The 12,914-nt window shown below is 43.6% G+C and overlaps 2 protein-coding genes across 2 annotated transcripts; both read left to right on the forward strand.

The window, feature by feature from the left end:
• Window positions 1–568: 568 nt before the first annotated feature.
• Window positions 569–8,261, forward strand: trim2a (tripartite motif containing 2a). The gene is made up of 13 exons (XM_088374182.1): window positions 569–791; window positions 3,086–3,276; window positions 3,338–3,590; window positions 3,798–3,949; window positions 4,013–4,193; window positions 5,106–5,453; window positions 5,709–6,087; window positions 6,159–6,259; window positions 6,375–6,542; window positions 6,667–6,835; window positions 6,932–7,002; window positions 7,066–7,206; window positions 7,281–8,261. Exons 2-13 carry the CDS (start codon window positions 3,143–3,145, stop codon window positions 7,431–7,433), a joined length of 2,250 nt encoding a protein of 749 aa, XP_088230308.1. The 5' UTR covers window positions 569–791; window positions 3,086–3,142; the 3' UTR covers window positions 7,434–8,261.
• A 417-nt stretch (window positions 8,262–8,678) lies between these two features.
• mnd1 (meiotic nuclear divisions 1 homolog (S. cerevisiae)) lies at window positions 8,679–12,858 on the forward strand. The gene is made up of 8 exons (XM_088372604.1): window positions 8,679–8,876; window positions 9,393–9,458; window positions 9,539–9,596; window positions 10,323–10,471; window positions 10,605–10,679; window positions 10,748–10,862; window positions 11,919–11,963; window positions 12,359–12,858. The coding sequence occupies exons 1-8, from the start codon at window positions 8,874–8,876 to the stop codon at window positions 12,463–12,465; spliced, it is 618 nt and encodes a 205-aa protein (XP_088228730.1). The 5' UTR covers window positions 8,679–8,873; the 3' UTR covers window positions 12,466–12,858.
• Window positions 12,859–12,914: the final 56 nt, after the last annotated feature.

Below are 12,914 nucleotides of genomic sequence, written 5' to 3' on the forward strand. Positions count from 1 at the left end.
AGTCATTAGTTTTTTTTTCTTTTGTTTTTTATAGCTCTGAGGGAAAGTGAAATTATTAGAAACACAGCGAGCTATTAATAGCATTTATTGACATTTGTCTGTTGGTGATGAGTCATGTGGTTAATTATTGGACTTTGCAGATGACAAACTGGTACTTCGAGTGTGTGTGTGTGTGTGTGTGTGTTAATGTTTGGCGTGTGTGTATGTGTGAGCGAGTGCATGTGTGATTTGTTTGCGGAAAAAAAAAATGAAGAAAAAAATCTAAGCGATTGAAGTCCAACCCTACCTTATCGATTAAACCTGTGCCTGGCAAAGAAGATACTTGCAAAGGTCAAATTCCTGATTCTGTGCCAATCGGACCCGACCGATGCCACATGCAAAATAATATAATAATAAAACCCTAGAATACGTAAATCATTCACCCCCCCCCCCCAAAAAAAATAGGTAAAACATCCAAAAATAATCCAATGGGATGTACGTATATGTAGTGGTCATCAACAGTCGCTTCTGATTGGTCCCCCCGCTGCCTCCCCCTTAAGTCCCGCCCCCTCATACACACTGTCTGGCTATCAGTCTGTTTGGATTATTGCAAGCATTCACATGCATTCCTGCCTTTTTTCCCATCCCGCATCCAAGATGAGGATTAGTTGACCAGCACCACACACACACACACACACACACACACACACAGTCGGGCAGCCATGATGCTCTCGCTTGAAGTGAGTGGAAGGCAGGAAGTGGCGACTAACATTGAGGATGATTGATGTGACAAACGGATGCTGGCAAGTCATGTGAGTGACAAAAAATTCACTTTGTTTACCTTTTAGCATATGATGCTAGTTGTATATTTGTGTGGTTGACTGGCAATGTTGACATTTTTCATTCAAGTCTGTCTATATGGTTTGTTTTTCAAATTTTTTTTTTTTTTAAACTTAATTGCATCACCTGCAAAACTGCAGAAAATCAAAAAAAAAAATATTAGCATTCGCTTGTCACTTGTTGCTTGTGTGCTTCAACAAAAAATAACAAACGGACGGTTTGTGGTCTTATCTGGCGTGGCCAGAAACGTGATGATGACAAGTGCGTTGACGTCACGTGATGCATTCGACACCCGCCAAGCCTGCCGCCGGAATATCGCGTCGCCCTGCACTCGCTGGACGCTTCAGATTAGATTGGAAGTGGCTTTGCGTGACATCATCTTGAAGCGCGTTGCTAACCCAAACAGCAGCACCTACTCAGGCGAGATAACAGCAATCAATTCTGTTAAAAAAAAAAAAAAAATTGTGAATAATAGTGAACTGTGGAGTTGAATGTGGTGCAGCGGAAATTATATTATATTATATTATATTATATTATATTATATTATATTATATTATATTACATTATATTATATTATATGAATGAAAAATAAACACCACAGAGAAGAATCAAATATTTTTTTTTAAATCTTTTTCATCGGAAATTTAAAGTAAATGATAAAAAAATCAAAATAACTAGAAGTATTTTTTGTAATTATGTGTTAATTAAAATCTGAATCATCTCTAAATAAATAAATACATTCTCATTTTCAAATGAATAATAACAGCTGGCTTTGCGGGGTGAGTCAGCATCCGAGGCTCCCCGTCGGGAGCGCCCATAATTCCATCTGCTCGGTCCCCATTCGTCATCCCCCCTCTCCTCCTTCCCCTCCCTCCCTCCCTCCATCCATCCCTCCATCCATGCTCCACACGCTCAAAAGCAGTGAGACGACGTTTACTTGAGGACAAGAGGGATGCGACGGGAGGTAGCGGAAGAGACCATTCTCAAGTATTTACAAGTGAGTCAGCTCACGACAACGGTGACGATGTTTTTGTGTTGACGCCTGTTTCGTCCCACTTGCTCTCCGCAATGTTTCCATTTTTTTATTATTCTCCAGCATGTAAGCGGGAATGGCTTGCTTGATGGGATTACATAAGAGCCATCCGTGTGTGTGTGTGTGTGTGCGCACACTGAGGCGGGTGCGCGGTTGTGTTAGCATCTAGCAAGTCAACCATGGTTAATGGATCATGGCATTTTCATCCTCACTTTTCAGCAGGTGTACCAAATGTCGTTTTGTTTCCCAAAGAGTTTGTTTTCACTGCCAGAAGCGTGAAAATAAATCTTGACCACTTAGTAATTTTCTATTGAGGGGGTCGGTGAGTGACGTGGGTGTCAGCAAAACACAGGCTAGCGCTTATGGCTAACCTTTAGCCAATCACCGATGTCCTGGCGGCATTATTTGACAGTGAACACATCGCATTACCTCATTGGAGTGCTAATTGAAAGCAGACCGCACTTTGTGGTGGAAGTCCATTTAGGCGGGGGAAAAAAAATAAAAACATAATCGAGGATAAACATGCAGTGCAGTTGAGCCCCGGCGGCTTTTTTTTTTTTTTTTTTTTTCAGCTTGTTGTGGCACTGGCACACTTTCCCCGGCTCTGCCTGATAACAAAAGTCACTTTGTGAATAAAAGAACGCTCTGACAGTCAAGCCGGCTGTCACTGGTGCATTGTGGGTAAGGCGTTTATTTTTGGAGCCAGCACAGAATGCCCCGCTTTCTGTTTTCTCCTTCATTATGGATCAGCCCCGTCGAGAGTGCTTCTTAAGAGCAACTCGCCGCGGGATGGCTGCTACTCTCAAGAATGGGGGGGGTGCGTCGCTCGGAACCTTTGTCAATGGCTGAACTTGGATATAAAAGCAACACGGTTTAGCGCTAAATGAGGTTTGTTTCTGCTTTTATTATTGGTCGGGTGGGCGATGGGGGTGCGCTACAACCTTTTGCCTTCAAAAGTTTTGAGAATGTGTTGCTGAAATATCAGCTGATCAAATCAGACCATTCCAAAAGTGTGCCGACACTGTTGGGGTCTTGAAGGGGGTGCGCGGGTGCGCTACTTCTTAAAAAACATTTAATCTTGTTAATCCCATCAGTGAGTAAAACGAGGAGAAACTCCAAAGTGTTGATTGTCCTTTCCTCTCCGTGACGGGATAACGACAGCCGGCGCACCTTTTCGAAATAACGCCTTGGAGGAGGTCATCACTGATGGAGGTGATATTTTATGTCTGGCAGGGCTCAGGCAAATAAGAGGCAGAGCCGGGGCGGCCGTTATCGAGTCCCGCGTTTAGGATGGCCGCTGACGCCGGCAGCATTCCCAGCCCGGTGGTGCGCCAGATCGACAAGCAGTTCTTGATCTGCAGCATCTGTCTGGAACGATACCACAACCCCAAAGTTCTGCCCTGCCTGCACACTTTCTGTGAAAGGTGAGTTTTTATTTTTGCTTTGACTATGACACATTTTAAATAATGTCTCGCCTCAACCCAGGTGCCTGCAAAACTACATCCCGGCGCACAGCCTGACGCTGTCGTGCCCCGTGTGCCGCCAGACGTCCATCCTGCCCGAGAAGGGTGTGGCAGCGCTGCAGAACAACTTCTTCATCACCAACCTGATGGACGTCCTGCAACGCTCGCCGGGCCGGCGCCGAGCGGGCGGCGATCAGGAGGCGGCGGCTGTCCTCAACGACATGGCTACGGTGGCGGCGGGGCAGCTGCTCTCCTGCCCCAACCACGGAGGCAACGTGAGCCTTGCCGACTAGCTTAAAATCAATCGCACAATGATGTTCTTCAGAATTTATTTTTGATATTTAATGATCCAAAGCTTTTTTTCTTTTCATTTGTGTGTCTGTGTTAGCTTAAAAAACATTTTGAAAAAATTGTCATGGATATTTTTTTTTTCATTTCAAAATGGAAATGACAAACGCTCAATTGATTTCCTTGCGGCTCAGGTTATGGAGTTCTACTGTCCGCCGTGCGAGACAGCCATGTGTCAGGAGTGCGCGAGCGGCGAGCACGGAGAACATCCCACCGTGCCGCTTAAAGACGTCGTGGAGCAACACAAGGCTTCGTTGCAGGAGCAGATGGACGCCGTCAAGAGAAGGTACGCATTAAAAAAACTCTTTGAAAAGAACTTTCTGTCCTCTAAAAAAAAAATTCCCGCCAGGTTGCCAGAGATCGACGGCGCCCTGCTCACACTTTCCGGCATCCTGCAGCGACTGACGGGTCGCAAGAGCGCCATCGAGGAGGACATCCACGCCGCCTTCGACGAACTCCAGAAGACGCTCAACGTTCGCAAGAGCGTCCTGCTCATGGAACTGGAGGTCAACTTTGGCCTCAAGCAGAAGGTGGGCTGACCTCAAAATAACATCAATTTGCATGTTTGGCAGTTTAGAGTCTGCTAATGCTAATGAGTGAAGAAGAGTCGCGGTCTCGCGCTTGCTAGCCCATTCCTCATCCCAAAAGCAATCATCTGCTCGGCTTGCTGGCCCCTGGAGCTTGATCACATGCCATGATGACTCACAATTGAACCAGCGGAGCCCTGAGGGAGGAAAGAGGAGGGAGGGGAGGGGGGGGGGGCAGCCTCGCCGAGCGGGCGGGTGGGTGGAGTGAGTTTGTGTTCTGTTCCATCTGCTTGTAGATAGATGGAGCCAGTGTACAGGGTGCACTCACTGGCAGGGTGTGTCGCACTGCATCCGAGGACAAAGTCCTGCAAAGGGTTTCGGGGTCTCTTTTGGGGAGGGGGAAAGACCGTGCAGCACTAATGGCCTTTTGGACTTGGATGTAAATTCACAATGGCCTCAGGGGGTGAACCAGAAGACGAGTGTGACAGGCTGATTCACGTGAGTTTGCGTCGGTCCTTTCAAAAACAAGACGGCGTCCGAGGATGATCATTTTGTGCTCCTCTTTGGGGTTCTTGATAGTCTTTGAGTGTTGGTGTTTTCCAAAAAGAACTAAACAGCGAGTCTTCTAGCCGCCAAAAGAGTGCTGACAGTTTTTTGTTTGTGTCCCAGCCGGTTTGCTGACGTAATTAATAGAGCACTATGGAACAATGCTGCCCCCTGCTGCTTGTCCTAAAACGTACAATCGGTTGAATGGAGACAAAATTGTCTGTTTCCCGAATTGTGCACACTAATTGTATTTATTTTTTTTAAGTGTGATTTTGACTTTGAAACGTGAGTTTTATTGAAGACTACATTTGTAAACTTGTTTACTAAAACACACTACATAAGGAAAATTGTTGATAACCATTCATGCAGGTGCTGCAGTCTCAGTTGGACGGCCTGCTGCAAGGCCAAGACGGCATCCGCAGCAGCTGCGACTTCACCGAGCAGGCCCTGAGCCACGGCGGCGAGGCCGAGGTTCTGCTGGTCAAGAAGCAAATGAGCGAGCGTCTGGCCGAGCTGGCGGCCCAAGAGCTCCCCCTGCGGCCCGGCGAGAACGACCAACTGGACTTCCGCCTGGAGACGGAGGGCGTGAAGAAGTCCATCCACAACCTGGGCAGCGTGGTCACCACCAACGCCGTGGCGTCCGAGACGGTGGCCACCGGCGAGGGTTTGCGGCACTGCGTGGCGGGCGTGCCCACCTCCGTCACCGTCACTACCAAGGTTGGAAAGGAAAAGAATATTGTTCTTTGTAAAAACAGATCGTATATATTGAATATAATGCAAAACAAAAAAAAATAATTGTGCTTCCCTTTCTGGTGTGCCTGTTTTGGCCACAAGGGGGCAGTACAATACATTCAGACATTGTGTTTTAAATTCACAACGTAAAATTCTCTTGGTTAATTTTACAAAATTGCAATCAGGGATTAAATGTAAATCAAATGTCAAAAAATCAACCCATGTTTCCCTTTTGCCCAGGATAAAGACGGCGGCCTCTGCAAGATGGGCAACGCCGTCCTGACGGCGGAGATCTCGGCGGCCGACGGCAGCAAAGGCGACGGCGAGATCCTGGACAACAAGAACGGCACCTACGAGTACCTGTTCACCGCCCCCAAAGAAGGCACCTTCACGCTGTCCCTGCGCCTGTACGAGGAGCATATCAAAGGCAGCCCCTTCAGGACCAAGGCCAGCAAGTCGGCCGACGCTTCGGTCGCCTCCGACGGCGTCAAGAAGAGGCTCAAGTCGCCGGGCAGCAGCGGGCACGTCAAGCAGAGGGCCATCAAGAGGCCCGCTAGCATGTACAGCACCGGCCGCCGGAAAGAGAACCCCATCGAGGACGACCTCATCTTCAGAATCGGTACGCGCTCTCGCATTTTGTTTGTGTTGGACATTTTGATGAACTTTCAAGAGCGTTTTGCATCTGTGCAGGCAGCAAAGGGCGAAACAAAGGCGAGTTCACCAATTTGCAGGGCGTGTCCACATGTGTGGGTAAAGTGCTCATTGCAGATAGCAACAACCAGTGCGTGCAGGTACAATTCTACACAATTTCAATTTTAAGCCCTGTGCTATTTATTTATTGATTTATTCAATTAAAATATATATATATTTATTTTACAGTTGTTATTTTAATCTTTTTTATTTTAGATTTTCTCCAACGAAGGCCTGTTCCGGAGTCGTTTCGGGGTCCGGGGCAGAACCCCAGGTCAGCTGCAGCGGCCCACGGGGGTAGCCGTCCACCCCAGCGGAGACATCATCATCGCCGACTATGACAACAAGTGGGTCAGCATCTTCTCCGCCGACGGTAAATTTAAGGTGAGCCGGGCAACGTACCAAGCAACTATCACTTGAGAAGCTTTATTTAGACAACTGTAGTGCTTCGGTGCCATCTTGGTGACAAGAACAATTATCTGGATGGCTTTTTTGTTTTGTTCTGTAGAACAAAATCGGCTCGGGCAAGCTGATGGGCCCCAAGGGCGTGTCGGTGGACAGGAACGGTCACGTGATCGTGGTGGACAACAAGGCCTGCTGCGTCTTCATTTTCCAGATCAACGGCAAGATGGTCACCAAGTTTGGTAACCGCGGCAACGGCGACAAGCAGTTTGCAGGTGACGGCTCACGTGAACAAAAAATTCACCCGTAAAACAATTTTGAGTTTTCAGCCTTTCAACTTCTTTTGATTTATTTTCTTTTCCCCGATTCAGGACCTCACTTTGCTGCCGTCAACAACAACAACGAAATCATCATAACAGATTTTCACAACCACTCAGTCAAGGTACGCCATCGCCGTGCAGATTTCCGATCGATCGGGATTGAATAGTGGACAAATGCGCCGCAGGTGTTCAACACGGAGGGCGAGTTCCTCTTGAAGTTCGGCTCCAACGGCGAAGGGAACGGTCAGTTCAACGCCCCCACCGGGGTGGCCGTGGATGTCAACGGGAACATCATCGTGGCCGACTGGGGCAACAGCAGGATACAGGCCAGTTACCGTATTTTTGCATTGTAATGACTTTTTATTTTCTCATTTGAATGATTGATTTTGTTTTGTGTCAGGTGTTTGACGGCAGCGGGTCCTTCCTATCCTACATCAACACGTCGGCCGACCCGCTGTACGGCCCTCAAGGTCTGGCGCTCACTTCGGATGGACACGTGGTGGTCGCTGACTCGGGGAACCACTGCTTCAAAGTCTACCGCTACCTGCAGTAGCTCCACATGCACTGAACACAAATGATCACACACACACACACACACTTACGTAAGGAGCAGATTTGCACTCATTCACCTTCACCTGTTGTGCGCTATTTGTGCCACTGGGACTTCCTGTTTTTTTTTTGTCCTCTTAGGAATCACTTCAAACCAACATTCCATCACAGCTATTCTGAATTGCAGTGACCAAAAAAAAGTCAGTATTTAAATTTTGCCTGATTACTTATAAAGTATTGTATGAAGAAATATAGGTGCCACAATGAAAAGGGAAAAAAAATGAAGAAAAATATTGGGGGGAAAAAAATCTTGCATAAATACATAATATCATGAGAATATTTCCAATGTAATGTGATAATTTTATTCTCAGATTTTAAGCGCTAAACCGTAATACAAAGATTAAAAAAACTAACGCTGTCGCGGAGAAAGTCTTGTTATATTTCTTCGGATAATACACTGAAGTTCTAAATGAAATATGTAGCGCAAAATAGGTGCACGTCCGCGACGTACGATACAACAACGCTAAATATACGCATGGCTCTTTATTAAGTGTCAATCCAAAACAAACTAAGTCACGTGCTACTGAGTCACTAAGTGCGATCTGCTATATTGTGACGTCTTGCACCTTCAAAAATAAACATTTTACACTTACGTACTAACAAAGTAAATTGTAGCAAATCAATAGTTTGACAGTACAAAGAACACATGGTTGCACAGTTTCTGAGATTTTTTTTTCTACACATTCCTATTAAATTATTACTTTTTTTCATTTTTTGTTGTTTCTTTTCATTTTGAATGGAATTAAAATGTCCACCGGACAATAAAAAACGATGTTTTGATGTCCACTTATTTTTATGATGTGCTGTGTGCTAAATAGTTGTAAGTTGTAATTGACGTTAAAACATATTGTAGCATTTTGATATTTCATATATACATTTTTTGTAATATTACAACTTTTATAAATTTATTTTATCTCATTTTAAACTTTTTTTTCTTTAATAAGCAGTAGAATTAAACAAATGAAAAGGTGCCTTCACTGTCATCGGAAAACCTTTAATTCACAACAACAATCAGTCCTTTTACCTGATTTTGATAATCTAAACATGAATTGGGGAAGAACGTGTATGGTTTGTGAAAACGCCAAGACAAGAAGATTTCTTTCTAACAAGACAAGAAAATTTCTTTCTGATACATTTTTCAACAGAAATAGCTGCGTCGTAGCCATATTGAAGGTTTCATAATTTCCAAGATACACGTGAACACAACACAGCGCGGTCATTTGACAGAGTTCCGCGGGAAATTCAGAGGCATTTCGACGCTTGAGTTTCATTTGGAGCTAAAAATAAACAAAAGCAGACAAAACAAATACGACAAAACACGATTTAACGAAGATTTGTCACACATTAGAGGTGGTGGACGTTTGTAGGTGGCCTGCCCATCAAAATGGTGAGTTATTTTGTTGTCCCTTGTAACGTTTGGACGAGGTTCGAGCTGGAATTCCACTTAAGTCATATGTTAAAGAATAAACTTACAACAAATTCAAACGTTTTACTCCAACGGCTTATATTATTGAATTGTTGAAATTATTTCTTATGTTTATGGACTGTAAAAAGTATTGATAAGGTCAAACATTCTGAAAATTGTTGCGGATTAGACAGTCGTCGTAAATGGATGCTGCCTGTCGCAAAAATTGTCGTCTCGACACTGAATTTCATTTTACGTCCCTAGTGGATAAGTTGATATTTTCAACGTAATATTAAATAATAATAAAAAGACCTTTGTTAAATTCGTTTTATAATTATTAAGGGGCTTTTTGTACAAGGTTTAAATTTAGTAGGTTGAAGTTTCCACAGTTTTGTTACCTCTTCAAGTTTAACCATAAATAATGTGTATAACAGTATTTGTGATTTTGAGTGTATTATTTGTGATATTGACATTTGTATTATCATCACTGTGTTTCAGTCCAAAAAGAAAGGATTAAGTTTTGAGGAGAAGAGAAGTCGCATGATGGAGATTTTCTTTGAAAGCGTCAGTAATATTTTATAATTTATATAAAAAGAAGGTTGTTATCTTTGTTGTCTCCAAAATAAATCTTTTCTTTTTTGTAGAAGGATGTTTTTCAGCTGAAAGATATTGAGAAGATTGCCCCGAAAACAAAGGGAATCCGTAAGTTAAAAATGCATGATTGCACCTCGCCTCAAAAAAAAGACTTTTAATCAAATTCAAATTGCTATGGGCTGTCCTCCTTTTTACAAGTGAGCCGGAGACTCTTTTAAGCAGCAGTGCTACACTATGTAGCGAAACCACAGCACTCCAGTGTGTAAAATTGCCTTTACTTCAACAATAACAATGTAGATGTTCGGGCCGGGCTGTGATTAAAAGCACATGTTTTGGCGCTCCTTACTCGGGCATGATGTTGTTACTTAATGACGATGGGGAGAGAAGGGGAAGAGTTTTTTTTCTACACTCCTTCCGAGCTAGTGTAGCTCTGAACAGAACGCTGCCATTTTTTTTTTTTCTTTTCCTCAAAGTGTCACATTTCAGATGTCATTCTGGCGCTGCTACATTCTCTCCAAGTGGCTGACAGGCCGCAGATGTTTTTGCTTTGTTGATGTTCGAGAGGCACACGCATTTATTATCGTTTTATTGACTGCAAAGACGTTTTTGCCACATTTTAACATTGGTAACTGACATACAAGTGTAGTGAATCACTGCTTATAGTCAAATTAAAAAATAGTAAAAAAAAAAAAAGCTGGTGTGCATCTACATTGCAAAATGTACGTTTATATTCTTATTATAATAATAATAAAAAGCTAAGCATGCCTAACTTCTTTCGTATCCTGCAAGCTACTACTCAACAACCAATCATGTTGTTTCTTTGATGTCTTTCAGAGGCCATGACGGTGAAGGATGTGCTGAAGAGCCTGGTGGACGACAACATGGTGGACTGTGAGCGCATAGGCACGTCCAACTACTACTGGGCCTTCCCCAGCAAAGCTCTGCACGCTCGCGAACTGAAACTGGAGGAGCTGGACAAACAAGTGAGCACACTTTAAAAAAAATAATAATAATAGATCATGAATGAGGTTTGATAGTATTTTTATTTATGATAACCATTATGTTTAGTTCATAGTCTGTGCAATCTTCTAATTCAGGATTGTCTTCGCTCAAAAGGTGTCTGAGGCAAAGCAGCGGCAAATTTCCCTGCAGGACGCCATTGGAAAAGCCAAAGAAGGACGGCAGGATACAGTAACAAAGAATCTTTTTGATCATGTGAAACTTTTTAGTATCTTCACAAGCTGAATGTGTGTGTGCAGAAAGAGAGAAGCACCATGCTGAAGGAGCTTCAAGCGCTGAAAGACGAGCGAGCTCAGCTGCAGACCGAGTTGGACAAGTACAAGGAGTGTGACCCGCAAGTTGTCGAACAGATGAGTGAGTAGCTCTAGCCTGGCCCGATATTAAGTATCTTAAAATCTGCAAAAACAATATTGGCAGATATTTTGGGGGGGGGAGATTTTTTGCCTATTTGTATTTTTTATATATTTTTTTTAAGACAACAATAATGACATCTAAACTTTCCTGACCCCACAAAAAAGAATCAGCCAATTTTTGCAGATGTTTCTTTCATTTGTAAAATCAAAAATATATGCTTAAGTACAAAGTAAGTGGAAAACAAATGTTACATAACCACCATTGGGATTGTTTGTTAGGTGGAGCATCTTTTCAAATGAGACGTCTATTATATTAACGACATCTATTAGAAGGATCATAAAAACGGAGGTTATTTCCGTTAACGAGCCCTATGTTTCTTGAAGGGCACTGTCTATTTTAGTTATAATTGATGGCACACCTCGGTGGCATGGCATTTGCAGTATTCAAGAGTCTACTTGAGGTCGGCGTTGATGATGTAAGAGTACAACGCAAGTATTTATCACAAACTAAACTTTGAGATTATTACACTTCCTACAACGCGACGGGGCATTCATTTATTTTTCTCCAATGGATGACAAAACGTGACGAATCGGGTCAAAGCGTCTATTTGAAGGCATGTCGTGTAGAAGACGGCAACTTCGTGCGAAGCATCAATTACACGACATGCGAGGGAACGTAATGTTCACCTCGCATGATTGACAGACAGACTTGAAGCATCCACGATAAACACTTGCACACTTTGGATGCGGTTTTACCTCAAGTTCCTGCAGCTTCATGGTTTTGGTTTACTATTTGGAGTTGGTGGAACGAAAAAAGCCAGTCAGATAAATTCAGACTAAGATTGCAAAACAGTGAGGATTTTTTTTTGTTATACTGTATTCATTTTAAATAAAGAATTCAAATATGACATTCGTACATTATCTTATTCCCACTTATTGAAGATATAATTAGCTGATCGTCAATTGCTTTAATAATTCAGATTGTTTAGTGACCTAATAAAATGGTTATGTCGCCGTGAGTAATCCACTAACCAGTTTGCCTTTACACGTTTTGCAGGAAAATCAAACGTCGTGGCCAAAGAAGCCGTCTCCAGGTGGACAGGTGAGACATTTATGGGGAATTTTCCGCCACGCCCTGCTCGCAATTCATTTCCAGGGAACGTGAATGCCGCTTGTGAAACAATTAACACGTGCAGGCTCGCTCTCTGTTTTTCGATTCCTCAAGTGTAACCGTGCTGACCGTTGACTAGTTTGGTCAACCAAGGCCTGGTTAACTGCCGAAAAGGGTCACTATAGAAGATGGGACAGAATGTAAACAGGATTCCATTGGTGGTTGGCAAAACCCTAGCTGGACTTCTTTGCCGCCTAAATGGGTTGCTATAGAAACAGAAAGTAAACAAGAGTCCGCAAGTGAAGGACACAATTCAGTTTGCTGCCTAAAAAGTTTGCTGAATAAGCTGACGAGGCGTATACATTTTATTTTTTTTGTACTTCTAGACAACGTTTTCGCCATCAAATCTTGGATTAAGAAAAAGTTTACGTTTGATGACAGCCGCATCGATCAAGCCTTCGGGATCCCCGAGGACTTTGACTACCTGGACTGACTGACTCAGTCCTCTATTATTGCCAGATGGATCTCATCGCCCCATATTTGACTTTTTTGGGCGAAGCCAGACAAAACAAGGGCATCCATTTTGTCGGCTTGCTGTCAAAAAACAGCTTGCACCTGTTAGTCTAAACAAAAATGGACTTCCTGAGGAGTTCTTTTGTCGTTATTCAGCCATTTTCTATTGTTCTCATCATCGAGTTCCTTTAGTTCCTGTTTGTCCGTTTCTACGCCAGGCCCGTACAAGTCATGTTTCTGTTTGAGCCAACAAAATGGTCTGTCGCGGCACGTCAGCGATGACTACCGGTGTCTTCTGAGAAGCAGAACAGAACTGCTTGTGTCGTAAAAGATGCGGACGACTTTTCTTGACGCTTCACGATGCGTCGGGGGGGGGGGGGGGGCTGCTGTTCACGTTTGCTGAAAATGTGCTGCCCTTATGAAGTAGCG

This window comes from Syngnathus floridae, chromosome 4, assembly GCF_059516105.1.
Source record: "Syngnathus floridae isolate MCC-2025c chromosome 4, RoL_Sflo_1.0, whole genome shotgun sequence".
Taxonomy (NCBI): Eukaryota; Metazoa; Chordata; class Actinopteri; order Syngnathiformes; family Syngnathidae; genus Syngnathus; species Syngnathus floridae.